Below are 21,221 nucleotides of genomic sequence, written 5' to 3'. Positions count from 1 at the left end.
CTTTCTTTAAGAGGGGCTTTCTTGGTCAGGATAGTCCATGCCGAGCGTTGTGGAATGGAAAGCAGTAAAATTTCTTGAAAAGCGTCCTTCCACGTCTGCCCGGGACGGTGGGGGCCACTAGTTGGCTTGATTAATGAACTTGGCCTGAGAAATGGGCTGGGCTGGGTTCAGCCCTGCAGAAGACTCTGAGCTGCAGTTCCCTTTGGGAAGCTGGCCCCAGGTTTGTTTTGAGAAAGCCTGAGGGGCTGAGGAGGTAGAGATTAAGAGCCCAGCTCCGTGCTATCGTGCTATCGGCAAACCACAGAGGCCAGCACGTGGGAGGTGCTGGAGAGCTGGCAGGCCTCGCACCCACCCCCATCTGGGTCACCTGGGAGCACCAGCCGCAATTTGGAAGTTTGCTGTGCTTGAGGAGAAGTCTTGGGGAGGGCTGACTCTGAGCACACCCCGTTCCCTCCCCCTGGGCTGAGGGAAGCATGGGACCAGCCCTGCCCCAGCCTATCCTCATTGGCTGGCATGAGGCAGAGGGGGCTTTAAAAAGGCCACCGTGTCCCAGCTGGGGACTGGAGCCTGTGCTACTGGAAGGCTGGGTGCCCTCCTCTGCTGGCACCATGCAGCTCTCTCTTGCCCTGTGTCTGGTCTGCCTGCTGGTGCATGCAGCCTTCCATGTGGTGGAGGGCCAGGGGTGGCAGGCCTTCAAGAACGACGCCACGGAAATCATCCCTGAGCTCGGAGAGTACCCCGAGCCTCCTCCAGAGCTGGAGAACAACAAGACCATGAACCGGGCGGAGAACGGAGGGAGGCCTCCCCACCACCCCTTTGAGACCAAAGGTATGGGGTGATGGGGAGCGTATTTAACAGCAGGGTCCTGGGAGGGTCCTCCTGGGGAGATTTGGAAAACTGGGGGGTTACAGCCATCAGTCACTGCCAGACCCAGTGGAGAGTACGTCCTGCCTGGAGGAGGAAAAGGCTGGCAGTCAGAGCAGCATTGGAATTTGAGAGCAGGGCAGGGAGCTGGTGGTGAGATCCCGGGTCAGGAAGGCGGCCGAGGTGGTGAGGATACAGCTGTGGACAGGAGCTCCGAAAGGAGAAGGTTTGGGAGAATCCCTCCCTGAGATTAGAGGAGCCACGTCCATCAGCTGGTGCCACTGGGAGGAGACAGGACACAGGAGCCTCACACCTATGAGTGCTGCTGGGTGCCAGAGTCTATGTGAGCTGGGCCTACACAGCACCCCAGGGCCCCTCTGTGTTCACCAGCAGGTGGACTTCTGCTTTGAAGGTCAAAAGTCACAGGCCCAGAGATGAAGCACCCTGCTAGTAGAAGAGCTGCAATTTGAACCGAACTGGATCTGATCCCAAGACAGGCCTGGAGGGGAACTGTGGGTAGGGTCCAAGATTTGGAGCAAATCCTCACAAAGCAGTGAGAAAGGGATGCCAGAGAGGCCCCACTTAGCTCCCCTGCCCACGTCTGCTCAGTGACCTGGCATTCAGAGGAATGGGAGTTGCAGGCAGTTTTAGCCTCTGAGCTGGGTGGCAGCTGGGTGTGGGCCCTGCAGGGCAGGCTTTCTCCTCTGTGCAGGGAGCAGACACAGGTGGCACCCACTGTCGTAAGTTCCCACTCCACTTGCAGCCTTGCCTCACTCCTGGGATAGAGCTCAACCCCAGCAGAGTGGAGAGGCAATGGCCCGCTGGAGGGCACACCTGGGTTCTGGTCAAGGCTGCACAGAGGAGCCTGGGGGGCAGTGTGCACAGCTGGCTCTGCAGCTGGCAGGAACAGCAGGGGGCGGGGGCTGGAATGACACTTTAGAGTGATGGTCTCACTGCCCTCTGGCCATTGTCCAGGTGGGAAGGAGTCTGCTGCCTAGGCTCTGGCATCCCATCCCTCTCTGCCTCACAACCAGCTGGCAATGGGGGTTCTGCAAATGGTGACCCCAGGGGAGGCTGGGAGGACCTTGAGTCTTCCAAACAGGGAGGGAAGAGTGGATGCACCCCCTTTTTGCCTTCCCCAGGCAAGGTCAACTAAGCTCAAAGGAGGGGCTGTACGTGTAGTGCAAGATGTGGCTGCCGGCCCAGAGGGAGCCACAGGTTCAAAACAAAGTCACTTGCAGAGGAAGTGCTGACCTGGGGCACTATTCTTGGAAAGCCCAAAATGCCTCTTTCCCTGGGCAAACAGGCTGCCCCCACACAACACCCCTGCAGCCTGGTAGCAAGGTGAGGGTGCCAAACCAATCCAGAGGCAGGAGCTAGCTACAGGAGGAAGGCCCCCACCCGCTCCTGCCGTGCTCAGAGCCAGGGTGGCCTTCTCTGCCCCCCTCTGGCTTTGGTCTTAGGACTATTTCTCACCATCTTGTCATGTTGGAACTGTCCTTCTGAGACCCTTAGAGGTAGACAGGCACTCACATGAGGATCAGCTATTTTAAAAGCTCCTTCCCATCTAAGCCCACAGTAGGAGACCCCATCAAGGTGCCTTAAGTGGACTAAACCAGGCCTCAGAGCCCCATCTCCCTACCCAGGGAGCAAGCCTGTGTCACCGTCTTGTCCGTTCATGTGGCACAGAATAAGAGGTGTGCCCAGCAGAGAGCCTGGTACACAGCAGGGGCTTACTAAATGTTTGTGGCAGCCGAAACTGTAGGTTTTCGGTTAGAACTCGGTCCCCCCCACCACCCCCGGTAGAGAAGTAGCTGTAGTAGAAAGCAGCCCTTTATCCTCACCAGTCCCAGAGCAGTCTCCCATGGGTGCTTGGGCATACAGCTTCCACCCTTAGGGGAGCCAAGAGGTACAGGGCCCTAGGAAAGCAGAGTCAGGAGCCCCAGCTCTGCCCTTGGGGAAAGTGCCTTTCCCTCTTGGGGCCCTAGTGTCCTGGATGATTGTGAGGGGGCTGGACCTGCTGCCTTTGCTTTCTTTCAAGTCTGAGGACTTCTTACCACCTCCCCTTGCATCCTGCTCCTCTGGCTGCTGCCCTGATTTATTACCATCAATTAACCCCTGCTCCGTTCTCCACTCCCTCTCCACCCCTCCCAAGTGGCTGCAAGAGGAATTTGGGAGAGACCAGAGCCAGAGCCTTGCAGAGGGGGTGGTAGCACCTCACAGGGCCAGGCCTGGGAAGCTGCAGCACTGGTGTGGCTTAAGTCTGGCGATGAGGACCCCTTGGAGAGGAATAATGGTCACCCCTAAGGACAGTCCACACTCCCAGCTCTTACTGTGTGCCAGGTGGTGTACCCTGCACTTTATATGTTACTGATTAGCTCACCAAATGCCCAGGACGATTGGTTTTACAGACAGGAAGCCCAGAGAGGCTGAGTCACTTGCCCAGGATCACCCAGTGATGGAGCTAGTCCCTTGCCGCCAAAGTTTTTCTGCGAAGGGGCCGGCTGGGAATTTTTCCACCACTCCCAGTGTCCCGGGGCGCGGTGCCCGGGGACGGAGGTGTCCGCAGAGAGGCGGGGGGCGGAGGCACGTTTGCAAAAGGCTGGGTGGGGTGGAGGGAGCCGGGTGGGCCGCCTCCCTCACGCGCTCCTCTCTCCGCAGACGCGTCGGAGTACAGCTGCCGCGAGCTGCACTTCACCCGCTACGTGACCGACGGGCCCTGCCGCAGCTCCAAGCCGGTCACCGAGCTGGTGTGCTCGGGCCAGTGCGGCCCCGCGCGCCTGCTCCCCAACGCCATCGGCCGCGGCAAGTGGTGGCGCCCGAGCGGGCCCGACTTCCGCTGCATCCCCGACCGCTACCGCGCGCAGCGGGTGCAGCTGCTGTGCCCCGGGGGCGCCGCGCCCCGCGCGCGCAAGGTGCGCCTGGTGGCCTCGTGCAAGTGCAAGCGCCTCACCCGCTTCCACAACCAGTCCGAGCTTAAGGACTTCGGGCCCGAGTCCGCGCGGCCGCAGAAGGGCAGGAAGCCCAGGCCCCGCGCCCGGGGCGCCAAAGCCAACCAGGCGGAGCTGGAGAACGCCTATTAGAGCCGCCCGCCCAGCCTCCCCAGCCGGCGCCGGCCCAGCGGGCGCCCCAGGTTTCTGCCCTCTGCGCGCGGTTTGATTGTTTGTATTTCATTTTAAATGCCTGCAACCCCGGGCAGGGGGTCGAGACCCGCCTGGCTTGGGCAGGAGGTCGCCAGGGCCTGCGGACCCCGGGTGCCAGCAAAGCCCTCCTCTCCCCGCCCGCCGAGGGGGTCCCGCGGGGCAGGGGAGGGAGCGAGAGTCACAGACACTGAGCCACGCAGTCCCGCCCACCACTTTTACTGGCCCCACTTCAGAGAGGGCCGAAAAGAAGCATTTCATCGCCCTAGGGTTTTAAGGGAGCTGTGGGGAGAGAGAAGAGTGCCGGAGCTGGTTGAGAAAGTTGGGTGAGAGTCCCCTCCACCTCTGCTGGTCACAAAGCATTTAGTGCCGCGTTATGCGGAGAACACAGGACTGGGGTCTGTAGATAGGGGTTCTGGTGGCTGTGCCACTAACTTGCTGGTGACCTAGGACCACACACTCCGCTTTCTGGACTTCCATTTCCTTTTTGGAAAATGGAGGTAGGAGTGGGGTTAGTTTCTTAGGAATCTGCTGTCATGGGTTTGCAGGACTCGGTGGCTTTGAATGAGCAGAGCACTGAGAGAGGCTGAGTGTATCCCTGCCAGGGTCATTTCCAGAATTCCGAGCTGTGATCCTGTGACCTTACAGCCAAAGCTGGAAAACAAGCAGGAAAAATGAAAAGAGCCTATTTATGGCACACTCCTGGAGAATTGTGTTACTTCCCAGTCTGGCTTCCCCAGATGTTTGGCTACCTCCACCCCTCTGTGGCCAATGATGCAGAAATAGCACCATCCATCAGGGTAGAGAAGGAGAAGGTCCCAAGGGTGGCTGGAGGGACAGAAAACACCCTACTCCCCCATTCCCAGAATGCAGCCCCCACTCCACGGCCATATTGTAAAGTCACGTTCTGCAGAGAAGTTCAAGGTCCCAGGACACTGGGCTCTCAGGCCTGAGGGAGCAGCCACCCCCTGTGCAAAGTCCAGCAGATCCCTTCGGAGCCACCTCCTCCTGCCCGCCACTCGTGGATACATTTGTGCCTAGAAAATAGCTTCTTACCACCCTTCTGTGTGACGGCTTTATCTTACATTAAAATAATTTACTGGGGAAATTTACAAGTGCTGTACATATGCTGAGGAACTGCAAAGCCTAACTCAAATATCTTTTTGAAAATCATTTTCAGACACCTCTTACTTTCTGTGTAGTTTTTAATTGTTCAGTTTTTTTTTAATTGTTGTTAAACAGAAGCACATGCCGTGGGAAAGCCTTCCGGCTGGTCGTGTCTTTTGGCAATTCTTTCATGTGGGATTTGTCCACAAGAATGAAAGTAGTGGTTTCTAAAAAGAGTTAAGTTACATATTTATTTTCTCACTTAAGTTATTTATGCAAAAGTTTTTCTTGTAGAGAATGACAATGTTCATATTGCTTTGTGAAATACCAGTCTGTTCTTCCAGAATCCAGAGGCATTGTTAATAAAGACAATGAATCATTACAGAGAGGATGTGGTCTCATACTGTCACCCCACACACAGTCTTTGCTGTCAAAGTCAACAGTCTTCTCTTAGTCACTAGGGCTTAAACCTTGGAGGGCCCTTTGGTGGCCGAATGATGGCCCTTGCGGCAGTGATGTCCTTGCTTTCAAAGGTCATGTTCGTCCCTTCCTGTCCAAACCGAGACCTCATTCCTTCACCCTGGCCGTGGTGATAACCTCCGTGTGGTCTCTCTTCAGCAGTGTGCTCCCCACCTATCTTCCAAAAATGTTTTCACAGCATCACACCTTGTGCTCAAATTCCTTCAATAGCCTCCTTGCCCAGCATCAAGTTTAAACTTCTCCACCTGACCCGTGAAGCCTCCCCTCCCCCATTTCACCTGGTTTCCTTGTTGACTTGCTGACTCATCCCAGCTCCCTTAGTTTACCACACCCCACTGACCACCCCAGCAATTCCTGCTCTTTCTTTAGGGTTCAAACTCCTTGTCGCCTCTTCCTTAAACCTTCTAGACATGTTCCAGTCCCTTGACGCCTCTCTCCTCAATGTCTCAGTGCCTTTTATCCATTCCACTCCTGCGGTTCCTGATTATATCCCATTCCGCATTCATCATGGGCCATGGGTGTCACCTGGTCAAGCCCTGCTCGTGCTGGGCTAGATTCAAAGCCAAGTACATTTCAGAACCAGCTCACGGAAAGCCCAAGGCAAGTTTTTTCCAAAATGTGAATTTTATGCCTCCCCGTTGAAACTAAGATCTTGACAGTAGGACGTGTCTTGCACTGCTCATGAGGCTTTACCTCATCGAGGTGGTTAAGCATGCCAGACGCGGGCCCAGACTCTTCAATTGCCATAAGGAGGGACAATCAACTGCAAAGCTTTAAATCAGGTCCCGTTTATTTTGGGGTAATCCAAGAGCCCTTCAAAGTAAACTGAGTTTCTCCCCATGATTTTCTTAACTTTAAACTTCCAATGAAGCCCCCTTAATTCATTATCATTATCACAAGTCACTGATAAGTATCAGTGGGTGTTACTACTTCCCAAACCTGCAGTGAGCAAGAATGTGTGGTTGATGTGGCATGTCACAGGGCTCAGGAGCTCAGAACCTAAGAGTGGCTAGGAAACAGATTCATCGGCTAGGCACCAGAGGCAGTGTGGCCTAGTGGGTGGGGGCACGGGCTCTGGAACTGGGTTTGTGTTTGAATCTGAGGAAACTGAAGCACCAAGGGTTGAATGTTTTGCCCACAGCCACGCATGGGCCCAGTTCCACCCTCATACTCACTCAAGCTCCTCAGAGCCCACAGGCACGTGGGCAAACGATGAAATCACAGTGTTACGCACAAAACATTATAGGTCACAGGCACGGGAGTAGTTCACTCTGTGCTGGGAATGAGGGGTAGAGGTTAGGGAAGGTTTCCAAGAACAGGTGCTGCACTGAGGTTCACCCTGTGGAGAGGGGAGCACAGACATCCTAGGTGGAGGGCACACACAAAGGCACTGAGGCTGAGGGGGTGCACGGTTGGTCGTGGATGCATGGGACTCCATCTGCCCTCCCTCAGCATGTTCCAAGCTCCCACCATGTGCCCAGCAGCACAGGGGAACTGGGAATTCTCAACAGTGTCCCAAACCCAGATATACCAAAGATCTGCTTTCTGGAACTTAGGGGTCCAGGAGGAATCAACCTGGGTGACAATCCCATTATCCTAAGGGAAAAACCCCAGAGGCTAAATTGTAGGTTAGGCAAAGGGTTATTTATGGAAAATTGCATCAGAACAGGCAACAGGCTGAACTAGGAGGGGTGGTGTTATGCTGCAGGAGCACATGTTCTGGGGGTGCAGCCAGACGGGGCTTGTATTAATAGTGAGAGGCAGACATGCAGAGGGACAGGGGAAGGAAATAGCACTTGCTGTCTCTCCCGCTCTTTCTCTCTTCTCTCTCTCTGTCTCTCCCTCCTTCGCCCCCCTCCCCGCCCCACCATGGGGCTCTATCTATACTCCACCTCAGATAAGGAAGAACACAAAGAGGTAGAGCAAAAGAAACTCAGGAGAGGGCCTCCTTTGGTGGTGCAGGCGGTTGAGTGCAGCCCTGTGAAGCTATCCGCAGCCTGTGTAGCGCGGGTTCGATTCCCGTCCAGCCAGCGAGAATCCTACATGGTGCAGCAGACCTCTCCTGTCTAGTATTTCATCAGTCTGCCTGTTTTGTTCCCGACTCTGTCTCTGGTAAATCCTCTCACCGTCCTGCACATCTGGCCTGTACTCTGGTTCTTTTTTTTTATTTTATTATTTTATTTTATAGAGGCATGTTTATTTATTTATTTGTTTGTTTGTTTGTTTTGTTTATACATGCACTGGGTACAGTCAGAAGCGCAGGAGGGTGAGAGAATTCACCAGAGCCAGAGCAGGGAGCAGAGCAGGCAGAAGGACCGAAGTACACTACTGAGGGGAGCAGCGGGTGGCAGGAGAGGTCTGCGCGCCATGTGGGACCCTCCTGTGGTGGCCGGGGAGCAGCCGGGGATCGAACCGGTGCCGCAGAGGCTGCGGGCAGCTTCGCAACCCAGCGCTCAACCGCTGCGCCACCGGGGAGGCCCTGTACTCTGGTTCTTGTCTTTAAAAAAAAAAAAAGAAACTCAGGGGAGCCACAGGAACCCAAAGTTCTGCATTCCTTGAAGTAACCAGGAAGTGAGCAGTGGGGGACAGTGGACAGCCAGCCGAAGCCACCTGTGTGTGAACTGTATCCCTTGCCAGCCCCCCACAGGCTACGGAACACAGGCCTGCCCCAGTTTCCCACCACGGGTTCCAGCTCCCGGGCCTTTATCATCCTCCCTCCACCACCCCCTCCACTCCCACCCAGTTCCTGGAATGCATCCCTGGTCCAGGGGCACGTGAAGGCTCTGGTCTCTGGCCACTTTGACCAATAACTAAAGTTCCTTTTGTGCTAGGGGAGTAGGAGTCAGCAGGGTGGTGCTCTTAATTAATGGGACAGTGAACCTGGTTTGCAATTAGACCCACTTTTACTCTCAAAAGTGCTCTAGTTTGGGCAATAAATTATACAACTCCCTATTATTAAGAGATTCAACTTTCTGTGCAATGGCGGGGGAGTGGGGAGAACATGGCCCACTTCCATCCTTCTGGGATGTCCCATGTGTGCCTCATCAAGGCCTGCTCATCCTTCTGGTCTCAGACAAGTGTCACTTCCACTCATCAAGCAGACCAGTCCAAATCCCTTTGCCTTATGGCTCACAAGCAGTTTCCTTCCTCTGGAGAGCCCATCACAGTTATGTACCCAGCATACAGGAAGCTCCTAATGTGTACCCAGCATGCAGGAAGCGCCTAATGGAAATGCTTAATACTCATTGTGGTGGCCTGCTTGTTGTTTAGCCTATTCAGGGTTTTTTCCCTCATGAGATGAGGTGGGTGGGCTGGGCTGGAATGTATGTGTGATGGTGGTGGAAGAGGCGAGGAACGGCTGACTGCTGGGAAAAGAGGCTGTTTGCCTGGATCTCTTTGTGTCAGGTTTCAGAGAAGTCACAGCTCCTAATGGCAGGCAGTAATAATCTTGCAGGTGAGTCCAGTGGCCAATGAGGACATGGGGTGCCTCTGTGGAGCATGTGATCACTGGCCACCAGAGAGGTAGAAAGCTGAGCAGGTGGGGGACTTCAGGGCAGCAGGCATCGTAGGGTCCGGCTGAGCGTTGAAGGCTACCTGGGACATGAAGGGGCAGGGAGAAGGGAGAAGGGAGCAAGGCAGGGAGCACTCCAGGTGGGCTGGGAAAGGGCGAGGCCAGCTGGGGACATGACATGCAGCTGGCTCTCTGCATCCAAGCGTATCAAACCAGGAAGCAGAAGCCAGGAGGAGAGCAGGGGGGTGGGTGTAGAGTCAGTGCAGGCATCACAGCAGCAGACAAGAGGCATCCAGCCATAGGGAGGGGCAGGCTAAGTCTCCATAACTGTGGTGCCAGCGCCCGTGGGAAAGGCAAGAAGTGGTGTCACAGTGCTGAAGGTGCCTGGATGACATCTGCTCCTCGTGAGCCTGGCAGGACTGCTTTGGAGACTGAGCGGCCCTCTATTCCCCATTTTCCAACAATCACCTGGGATGCCTGAGCTTGGGTCCTGCCCAGCAAGAAGCAGAGCTGGCAGTGAGCAGGAAAGGGAGGTCAAAAGACAGGAGCCCAGTCCATAAAACTCACCTGCCCCACAGCTTCCTGAGGGCCGATCTGCCAGCAGGTTCATGGTGGAAGCAGAAGAGGTGAGAGCAGCAGAGGAAGTAGGGGAACGGAGAAGGAAAAGCAATCATTCAATCACTCCACTAGCACTGACTGAGTGCTAGCTGCAGGCCAGCGACTGCCCAAGGCTCTGGCATGCGGTTGTGGCTAGAGCCTCAGGCAGCCCGTGGCCTGCCTGGGGCCCCGTGGCCGGCGGGGAGATGGCTATTGGACAAGAAGAACAGAGCATAATGCTCGGGAATGAAATGTTCTATAAAGAAAAATTAAACTAGTAAGCAGATGGGCACCTATGAGGTGGCCAGCTCAGGCCTCTGGGGAGATGGCATTTGAGCTGAGACCTAAATGGAGGTAGGGGGTGAGCCACACAAAGACCTGGGGGCTGCATGAGCCGGGAGGGGGAGAGAAGTGCCAAAGCCTGAAGGTCTGTGGGGGCTGGTGAAGGGACACCACTAATTGCCTTGGTGCCTTTTTGACGTCTCCGTGCTTGGGCTGCTAATGCCTGATCCGGAGGCCATTGTGGTTATGATAGTGGGTGTGTGCACATGTGTGCACAGAGTCTCTGTATGTTCTTCTGGCTCTCTATGTTAAAAACCAAACAGCCTCCAGAGAAGACTAATTTGCATGTTATTAATTGCGTAGATCCCTGCCTTTGTTCTTTTTTTTTTTTTTTTTAAAGATTTATTTATTTATTTATACAAGCACTGGGTACAGTCAGAAGCACGGGAGGGTGAGAGAATTCACCAGAGCCAGAGCGGGGAATAGAGCAGACAGACTGACGAAATACACTGCTGAGGGGAGCAGCGGGCGCGGCAGGAGAGGTCTGCATGCCATGTGGGACCCTCGCCCGGCGGCCGGGGATCGAACTTGCGCAGCAGAGGCTGCGGGCAGCTTCACAGCCCAGCGCTCAACCGCTGCACCACCAGGGGAGGCCCATGCCTTTGTTCTTAAAGAGCGTGATCTATGTGCTTAGTAAGGATGTGGACATCCTTCTAAACATCCTTCAATTTTTATGATGACCACACTATCGCTTTACCTGTTTCTCTGCTGGTGGACATTTAGTTTGTTTCAATGTTTTCAAAGCACAAACAATGCTATAAGGAGGTTGCCTGCACCAGTCTCTGGTGTATAGAGTCTAGTATAGAGTCCTTCTAGAACACACATACATGAGAAATTTGTATATAACAGCAGAAAAGTCCCCAGGTTTTCTTTGCTGGATGCCCATAAAATTCAAGTTGGGGTAGAAGCAAGGATGAGCTCATTCCAGGCAAATCTGGACATGGATATGTTGGATGAGTCTCAGCTCTGCCCAGAGGCCAAAAGCAGCCCAAGAAGGTTTGACATTTTCTACACGCATTGCCCCCTGGGGTTGCCCCAAGATCTCCTCCATCCAAGAGTTGCTGCTCAGAGGTAGAGGTTGGTCTGGGGTCCCTTCTCTCGGTCTCCTGCCTTCCATTCTCTGCACCACTGGACCACTGGAACTTTCTCTTTGTTAAAAAAAAAAAAGTTCAAATTTTTAAAAATTCTGAAATTTTGTGTCGTAGCATTTTTGCTCCATTATTTCTTTCTCACACAAAGCAAATAGAACACCATAAAGTTCTCTTTGGATTTCTCTCCTTCCCCATGCCTTCTCCTTCCTCTCCAGAACCAACAATTCATGCTTCTATGCTTTTTCTACGTATATACTATTTATAACAGACATACAAACGTGTGCTTTTAAATTTCACATGTACTTTATCATACTACACATATTCCAAAACTTACCACTTTTTATTTCAAACTATGCTTTTAAGATGTAGGCAGGTTGGATCATTTTTTTAAAAAAGATTTATTTATTTATTTATATAAGAACCGGGGTACAGGCCATATGCATGGGAGGGTGAGAGGATTCACCAGAGACAGAGCGGGGAACAGAAAGGCAGACTGACTGAAATACACTGCTGAGGGAAGCAGGGGCGAGACAGGGGAGGTCTGCCATGCCATGTGGGACCCTCGCCGGCTGGCCGGGATCGAACCAGCGCTGCAGAGGCTGAGGACAGCTTCACAGCACTGCGCTCTACCACCTGCGCCACCAGGGGAGGGCAGGTTGGATAATTTTTAACTTGAACCTGATTCAATTTTTATGATGACCACACTATCGCTTTACCTGTTTCTCTGCTGGTGGACATTTAGTTTGTTTCAATGTTTTCAAAGCACAAACAATGCTATAAGGAGGTTGCCTGCACCAGTCTCTGGGTATAACAAAGGGAGACATTTCTTCAAGACAGAAAGGAACAGTCTAATAAAAAAATCTAATCAGGCAACTTCCCTGCTCAAAATTCCTTCATGACTCCCTATTACCTAAGGAATAATCTCTGCACCAAGGATTTGATCTGGCTTCTGGCTACCTATCTAGCACACATTCAACCTCTGATCTCCTTAGCATTCAATACCTGCAATATTGTGTTTCTTTTAACTTCCCCAAAGTCCAGGTAATTTCAAGCCTCTGGGCTTTTAAACATGTAGTTTCCTTGGTCGAAAACAGCCTTCACTCACTTCTCTGGTTTGGAAGTCTTCCTCATCTGCGAGTCACACCTCCCACACTGCCTCCTCTGCTATGCCCAACACATACCACCTTACAGGGTCTGCCACACGCCTGACTTGGCTGCCTTCCCTCCAGACTGTGAGTCTATTGCCAGCAGCAGGGTCTTAGCACGCTGTAGCCCCAGTGCCTTTGCACAGGCTCTGGCCAGAATGGATATTTAACCAATGGGGCACAATTTGAGCAGCAAGAATGAAAAGTTTCCCGGCTTCATTTCAGCTCAGCTGCAGGCAAGAGCTCTGGGACAACTTCTCAAAGGCATTTCTTTCATTCATGTCCCTCTACAGCTTTACAATATTGTTGGGGCAATATTGTTTCTTGCTCCTCCCAAGAAACCAAGTCCACGGTTGTTTACCCAGGACATTATCAAGCGCCCAAATTACAGATATCTCTATCACTTGGCCAACAATTTGGTGTTGCGGTGTTAGGTTATTTCTATGTCTGAAGAAAACAGCTCAGCTCCGACTAAAGAAATAAATGATATCATTTTTCATTCAGGCAACCAGATTCCTTGGTACAAAAGGCTCCCTGGGGAGCAACGCCGGGACAGCGTGGCTCCTCTGAGGCTATTTACATCTGTCAGCTTCTCTAATCTCTTGCCTTCCTTCCTCTGCCTGTTTCCTTCCCTTCCACAGAGGCCACAGCGGCCGGCGTGGAGCCGGTGCTCACGGGGAGGCTGGCGGGGCCCGTCCTCACGTATGCTGGGGGTGGGTGGGGTGAGGTTTTGGCCCAGTGGCATTTGGGTTGGTTTTTTCCCTTTTCTTTTTTTCTTAGAAACCAGCCTCAAATTAAGATAATGACTCTTTTTGTTCGCTGGCGATCGCTATTTGTAGAGACTTATTTTTCCCTGGTCAATTTGGCGAAGAGAAGTTGAAACTAAAAGGGAACATTTTCTAAAAATGTTGCAGGACAGTTTGTAGGGCACCAAGGGGCGTCTTCTGGGTCACCTGTTCCCCAAGGGCCCCAGGCCCCCTCTTCTGGGGAAGGAAGGCTGGTGATGGAAACAGACTCCAGGCCTTTTATGACAGCTGGGGTCACCAGGGCCCTTTAAAATGTCCCTGAAACCTGGGGTAACAAGGACTCTGAGGAACTGTTTCCGACTTTGCGGAAATATTCCAAAGCCTGCACAGTCAAGCCCCACGCCCTCTCCCTCCAGGTCTCCTGTCCTGTCCCCCACCTTCCCCGCTCCACCCACCCACGCTGCCTCTGTCTGTTCCTCGAAAGCACCGGGCTCCTGGCTGATGGCAACGCTGTTCCTCCGCATGGAATGCTCTTCCCAATTCCCTGCCTTCCCGTCTCCTCAGAGGCCTTCCCTGACCTCCACAGCTGAAATTGGACCCCATTATTGTCTTTTCCAGTCCTTGTCATGCGTGATTCGTCATTTTGAATGAGTGTCCTGGCAAGCCTCTCTCTGCTGGCGGCGCACAAGCCCTATCGGGCAGCCCTGAGCTGGTGCCCGGTGCCCGGTGCCTCACGCCGAGGCCAGGGGGCCTGGTCCATTGCAGGTGCTCAGGAAACGTTGCTGTGTGAGGGGCCCTGCCGGGGCTGAGGGGGCCACGTGGCCTGCTCCTGAGCATCACCAAATACCCGGCCAGACTCCAGGTCTGGAAAAACTCTTGGAGCTTTTCTACTTCTTTCTTTGTTTCTTTGTGCATGAGTTGCTTTCTTTCCCTTAATCACTTTATTTCCTTTGTGCCCAGCACTCACACCTTCGTTAGAGACGTCTCCGACTGACAGATGAATCCAGGGCAAGTTCCCTGCGCCTTCAGCCTGTCTGCGAGAGGGCGCCCGCCGCGCTGTCAGCGTGGAGATGGCAGCGTGGGGATGTCAGCGTGGGGACCTCCGCGCCGCCCCTTCGGCTGGAGGGGCTCGGACACCTCTCTGTCCACCCCCCACCCCTCCTTCCTCCATCCCCTCACCCGACTCACTGACCACAGCCTGTTGGGCTTTATCTTCCTCCATCTGCCTCCTGTCTCGTGAATCCACAAATTCCTCTCCCGCGACCCCCTGGTTCGCCCTGTCCCCTGTCTGGGCCTCCGATGTCTCTGGACTCACCTCCTCCAAGCCTCTCTTCCTTGGACAGAAGTGGAATCTGATCTCGCCCCTCCTCTGCTTCCTGTGGCAGGGATGGAGAGCCCTCACCCCAGCCACACCCCAGGCTAGACCTGATCGGACCCGTAGCTCTCTAGCTCTGCCTCTTCCCACGCCACCCACCTCCCTGAGGCACTGGGTACCTCTCAGTTTCCCCAGATCCCTCATACCTCTGGCCTTTCAGCAACTGGTCCCTCATTTAGATACGTTTCCTGCATCACCTGCCACTCTTGTCTCTGCTCACATCACGTCTTCCTTCCTCTGAGCGTCCCTGTCTGCTTAGCAACACCCCTGTGTTCTCCTGGCACATGGTGGTTTCCCTCCTGCTGCCCTTGGCACAGAGCCCTCTAATCACCAATCTCCTGTCTATTTCCTCCCTTAGAATGGGAGCTTCATGCTGGCAGGGCCTGGCCGACATGCTCAAGCCATGGAGGGACCCTGATTTGCTATCCTGTGACTTGGACTGGTGTGGGTAGCCAGACTTGAAGGATATAAATTGAACCAACTTTATCCTGGGATCCCAGTCAGGAGGACTTGATCCTCCAGAAGGGAACCTCATTTGAGTTTTGATACTGCTGGGAAAGGAGGAGCCGCAGGCAATAGGAGCCCAGATTTTCTGATCTTCTAGTCTTCAAGCAGGTGTGACTGGGTTCTGGAAGTACAAACCCGAGGACAGCCCTGCAAGACTTGTAGAGAGGACCTGAAGCTGAAGAAGCCCCATATGGAGGAGCTGGGCCCACCTCTGCCTCCTCCTTGGCAAGTGGCTGGAGAGCACAGCTGTCCCTACACTTGAGTGGGAGGGGGACCCTGGATTAAGAGATCTTCTTAGGGCCTCCCCTGGTAGCACAGCGGTTGAGCGCTGGCCTGAGAAGCTGCCCACAGCCTCTGCAGTACTGGTTCGATCCCCGGCCGCCGGCAAGGGTCCCACATGGCGTGCAGACCTCTCCTGCCGCCTGCTGCTCCCCTCAGCAGTGTATTTCATCACTCTGCCTGTTCTGTTTCCCACTCTGGTTCTGGTGAATTCTCTCACCCTCCTGTGCTTCTGACTGTACCCAGTGCTTGTATAAATAAATAAATAAATAAATAAATAAATCTTTAAAAAAAGAGGTCTTCCCAGGTGAGAGGTGTGTGCACGTGCAGATGCGTGTGTGTGTGTGTGTGTGTGTGTGTGTATGGTGGTGTGGTGTTGGGGGAGATGCTTATGGAGAAGGTTTTTCCTGCTCTTAAACAGGAACTCATGATAAGGACTGTCTTGCTCCAGGTGCAGCCAAGGAAGCAGGGCACATGGGAAGATGGGTTTTCTGTAGGCTTAGACCTCCCCCAAATGTGGGGGAGCTGGAGAAGTGAAGTCCTGAATATTCAGAGAGAGTGTCACTAAACAGTTTTGCCTTGGACGACAGGTTGGAGCTTGCAGAGAAATCTGAGAAGCCAGGCGTGTCTAGCCCACAGCCAAGGGCGAGCATGAAGGGAGCCTGTGGGGAGGTGGTGGGAGCCCCGCTCTGCACAGACAGCAGATGGGCCAGGGAGAGGAACTCAGGAGGGGCTGGGGCGGGTGGGACTCTGCCCCCGGCCCAGTATCTGATGTGACAACCCGCTGAGTCACCTGCTACTTCATTTTATTTCCAAATCTCATGCAAGTTCCTTTTTTTGAGCAATTCAACCTTCGACCCGTATGGATAAGGGAATTCTGGGGAGCGTTATTCCCAGGTAAACCACGTTGTCATAACACAAACCAGCCAGAGGACCTGCCGCCTGCTATGCCCTTGATTTGCAGCACCCTGGCTCCCTTGCTTAGCTGATGAACTTGAACCTCAAGATCTGCCACTCCCCTCTCTGCTCCATGACAACTTGGAGAAGAGCTGAGTGGGAAGAGCTGGGAATTGCTGGGAAGAGCTGAGTGGATGGTGGGTGGGCTCTGGCCTTTGGGAGGGTCTCAGAGCACGAGGCATGGCAGCCTAGGCTTGGGGACCTCCCATGCAGGTCTCCCAAGGAGCTGGAACAGGACGCAGATTCTTTCCCCAACACATCAGTGAGGAAGATGGTGTCCTGGAGGCACCTTGGGCCCTATTGGCTGGGGACGTGGGCATGTGTGGGGTGGGTGCAGCCAGCCCCAGGCTGCTTTAGGTTGACAGGAAGAGAACTGGAACCAGGACAGGAGCCACGGCACGCTGGCTCCCTCACAGCTGGGCCTTGCTAGCTTCAACATCTGCCCCCAATCCCTGCTCGATCCCACAAGGAATGTGGCTGCAGCTCCATGGCTCAGAGCCCTAGGAGAAGAGGCCAGGACTTGTAGAGGAGACCCAAGGCTGAAGGAGCCCCTCATGGGGGTGCTGGACCCACCTCTGCCTCCTCCTTGGCAGGTGGCCCTGCCAGGACCTCTCAAGCAGGCACTGAGAATTTGGCATGTCCTGGACTTCTTTCCGGGGGGGCTGCTGGATGAGATGCTGACTCAGTTAATGCCTGCTGTGGGCCATTATTTCATTTACAAATAAAGAGAAAGAGACCCATCCATAATCCTACCCCTCCCAGTCAATATAAGCACAACTTGCATTCAGGAGTAATTCCTTCCGGCCTGTTTTGTGTATGTGTGTGTGTGTGTGTGTGTGTGTGTGTGGTGGGTCCATAAAGTAATGTAAAGTTACATATTCTGCATGATAACATTCATGAGCACTATTCCCAGGGGCTGCCCATTGAGATGACGGCCACAGTTTCCTTAAGGGTTGACTGCTGTCTCCCCATCCACACTTTTAGGGCACTACGTCCTGTCCAAAGGCCAGGTTCTCAGTCACTGAACCCAGCCCTGTTCAAGGCCCCAATCCTGGCCCTCTCCATCCCTGACCTCTTTCTGAATTTTTCCCAATACTCCAGACGTTTTGCCTTGTCTCCCAATTTGTACGTTGCATCCTTCCTTCAGCTCTGACAGCTCTCAAGATTGGAAATAACAAGATGACCATCTATTTTTGAGGTTCCTTCATATTATAAAATGGAGATATGCTAAAAGAGAGTTACAAAGGTTGACAGCTATTTTCATGTTTACATTGGACAGATTAATACTCTTATCAGAGAGTAAGGTGTGAGACTCACAAGGATAATGCAAACTCCTAAGGCCACGCAGATGGTACTGGCTGAACAGGGATGGGAAACAAGGTCAAGGCCAAGTGACCGGAGAGTGGGGATGCAGGGCAGGGGATCACAGGGTGAAATCCAGATCTGTGGCTCCTGACCAAAGGGTATAAAGCTGATACTTTAAGAGAGGAAGATTAGAAAAAGGAGGAGGAAACTAAGGCAAACAGATTGCTGGGCATCAGGGAACTGCCCTCTGGAAGTCGCCCATCAGAAGGTGGGATCTTCTGCATCCTGGGTGAGTGCCTGGGTACTTGCTGGGAGTGGATCGAATCTGTACCTGCATCTACAATTGAACATCTTTGCCCAACGCTGAATTTAGCATTATTTATTTTCCCAGAGGAGGACATTTTGTGTCATATATTGCCTCATTGCTTTCCAGAAGGTAGATACCCCTCACACGACCAAGCAGGCTGAGAGAGCGAGCACCCTTTCTGGCACACATTAATATGCAATAACTAAATGTTTAATAGCAGGAAGATTGGAACATCTGCCCAGCTGGTAGGGCAGCAGTGCTGTTGCTGGAGAGAGAACTTCCAGGTCTTAACCCCTGGGGCTACTTCAAATACATTTGCACAGGATTTGGGGTCATGAGCAGATGTTGCCAAACCTAACTGATAAACAGATATGGCAAAGGATGTCTGCGGGTCTGACAGCAGGAACAGTCTGTGAGCCTCAGAGATCCTGCAAGACCTAGACATCACAGTGTGATCCTCAGGGCAGGGAAGCACTTGGGCCCATCCTCAGGAGACTTCTGAAGCCCCTGCTCACCCCACTGACTCCTGAAGGTTTAGATCCTAAGGGATAAGCCCAATAGTTCTAGCTGGGGCAGGGGTGGCAGGTGCTAGCACCCCACAACTGATATCACATCAGGACCATGTGGAACAGGAGAGAAGTGATTGCTCAAGTAAAACTAGGAGGGAGCAAAGTCACAACTCACCACCAGCCAGGCCTCCCTGGTGGCGCAGGGGTTAAGTCTCAGCGCTATCACCTGCTGCTGCCTGAGTTGCTTCAGCCTGTCATTACAGATGCTAACTGGGAGAAAACGTCACACCTCTTCGACCACAATAGTCCACCTGCCGACTGCTGGGCCCCAGGAAGCATCACCTGAGAGCTCTAGAAAGCGGCTTGCAGCTCTGGCTGCTCATGAGCATCACCGCAAGCTTCTAATATCTACCTGAGCCCGTTCCAGAGAGCTGTCATGTGGCTGAGGAGGCGGCTTGGCGTGGTGTTTTTAAAACAATTCCTAGTCGGGAGTAAGTGGCACTAACAGACCAGGCAAGTCACTGCACTTGAAGGCTGATTTTTGACCACTGTCAACCGGGTGTTAGTCGGAGGGAGAGGGATGAAGGCTGAGGGGCAACCAGCAGTGTTGGCTGCATCCCAAAGCAACGCCTCTCACTTATATAATGGAAGTCAACGGAGGCCCTAGTTCAAAGATGGTTGTAAAACATAAATAAATAGCACATGGGAGCACAGTACCTGGCAGTCAGCGCCCATGCCTCCTGCAGCTGGCTGCAAGTCAACCTGCACAGCCTGCACTGCTGGGGACAGCCCAGGGAGTGAGAGTCCTCCTGGACAGGTGCAGAAGGTCCAGTCTGCCTCAGGCCTTGGGCCTGCCTTGCCATTCCATCCCAGGAAAGGCTTTATGCCAAGAGCAGGCCTCGAGAGCAGGAAATGGGTGGGAGGGACACTCACCATCAGCCCTCCCTCTACAAATGGCCTTCTAATGAAGGCCATGGGTCTTTCTTAACATGGAAGTGCAGATGCAGGCAACTAAGTGCTGCGATCATCTCTGGATGGAGGGGTGGGGGACAGCTGGAGCCCCCATCAGATCACAGTCCAGCACGTGCCTCTCAATGACTGCAGTATGGACAGTGGATGGAAAAGATAAGCCCAATGCTCAGAGCTCTATGAGAAGCCAAGCTTGATGTGAGCTCAGTCCCAGGCTGGGATCCCTCAGCTGGTGGCAGGGAAGCTTCCAGGCCTAGAACCTGCAAAGACCCCAGGCCCTGCTACTTTATGAATGGAAAGACTCTCCTTCCCTCTCTTTGAGACGTTCCTGGCCTCTCCAGAGCCCACCTGGAACTTAAATAAGCACACCCCACAGGGAGAGTGAGACTCCAGAACAAAAATAAACTTAAATAATATCCCAGAAAATTGTAAATTGTGTATTTAGGAATCGGAATGTACAAGGCAGGGTTTTCTCTTTCTCTATTATAGCTTTCATGAAAAGGAAACAAATAATAAAGCTCCCCCAGGCTAAAGTTAGAGGTGACATATAGTTTACACCAGAAAATATACAGTTAGGTATCAGCTTGGAATGCATGTACTTCCAGTGTGAAATACTCTCAGCGACCACAAGTTCCTTAAAGCCAAAGCCAAGGACAGGGAGGCCTCTGTGTGGTCCGAGCACTCAGGAAGGGAGGAAAGTCAAATTGATTCTCTATCATCTGCCTGGCACATAGCTCACAATGTACTTGCCACAACACTGTGAAATAGGTTTTTTTTTTTTAAAAAAAAAAAAGATTTATTTATTTATACAAGAACCAGGGTATAGGCCAGATGCGCAGGAGGGTGAGAGGATTCACCAGAGACAGAGTGGGGAACAGAACAGGCAGACTGAAGAAATACACTGCTGAGGGGAGCAGCGGGCGAGATAGGAGAGGTCTGCTGTGCCATGTGGGATTCTCGCCAGCTGGCCGGGATCGAACTGGCACTGCAGAGGCTGAGGACAGCTTCATAGTGCGGCGCTCAACCACCTGTGCCACCAGGGAGGCCCTGAAATAGGTTTTTATCAGCCTCATTTTACAGGTGGGGAAACACGTTGGGAATGGGCGATATCAATGGAGAGCAAACAATTAGCCTGAAATCCATTTAGTCTAATGATTTATTTGTTTCCATTTTTCAGCATCTTAGTTTTCCCTTTTCTTGTGGGTAGGCTGAGGACTTCATAAAAAGTTCAACTAAGGATGTATTTCTTAAAATCATCTGCTGATTACTAACTGAAGCTGCTGGGCCCCACTGCAGAGCTGGGTTCACACTGCTTTAGTCTGAGTCCCTGACTTTGCTCTCCCCACTTCAGTGAGAGGAAAGAGTCAGGATTTCCCCTGGAATCTGAAAAGGCTGGAGTTAGGGCGAAGGGAGGCAGAGGCAGAGGCTGAATGTTCACACCCGACCCTTCTTTCCAACCTGGGCCAAAGGTGCGGGCATTGCGCCTGTCTTTCTCTGGCTTCAGCTTTCTTTCCTGTCTGCTGAAGGCACCAGGGAAGATGCTCGAAGGTCCCCACACGCTGGCGTGTGGACAACGTGCGCCAGAATCCCAGGAGGAGCTTTAAAAATAAAGACGCCTGGGCTTCATTCCAGACTGACTCTGAATCTCTCGTTGAGACAGCCGAGTATTTTGCGTGCTTCTTACACACCCCAATCTGGAATGGGGGAGTCTGGGTTTCCCATTTCACCTCTGGTACCCCTCCCTGGCCCTTGGCCCTCAGGATCAATGAGGGCCCCAGTTGTCTCCTCTGCATGGTTAGATTGATCCCAGCCAGCAATTCCTGCCCCCATTTAACAGCTGATAAATGTGGCTTCCCTGGGGGAGGACAGATGACTTAGGAGCCCTTCCTTGTGGTGGGTCATCTCCTGAGGAAGATGCCAGATTAACAGGCAGGCCGGCTCCCCAGGGGTTAGAGCCATCCTTCCAGAGGCTCTGACACAACTTCTCCCC

General features: G+C 53.1%; 1 protein-coding gene across 1 annotated transcript; it reads left to right on the top strand.

Annotated features, from left to right (window-relative positions):
* Positions 1-522: 522 nt before the first annotated feature.
* Positions 523-5,505, top strand: SOST (sclerostin). Its single transcript, XM_037491595.1, has 2 exons — positions 523-828; positions 3,526-5,505. The coding sequence occupies exons 1-2, from the start codon at positions 609-611 to the stop codon at positions 3,945-3,947; spliced, it is 642 nt and encodes a 213-aa protein (XP_037347492.1). The 5' UTR covers positions 523-608; the 3' UTR covers positions 3,948-5,505.
* Positions 5,506-21,221: the final 15,716 nt, after the last annotated feature.

This window comes from Talpa occidentalis, unplaced genomic scaffold, assembly GCF_014898055.3.
Source record: "Talpa occidentalis isolate TD23 unplaced genomic scaffold, MPIMG_talOcc4v2.1 talOcc4.7, whole genome shotgun sequence".
Lineage (NCBI taxonomy): Eukaryota > Metazoa > Chordata > Mammalia > Eulipotyphla > Talpidae > Talpa > Talpa occidentalis.
This window is presented reverse-complemented; position numbering and strand designations above follow the sequence as displayed.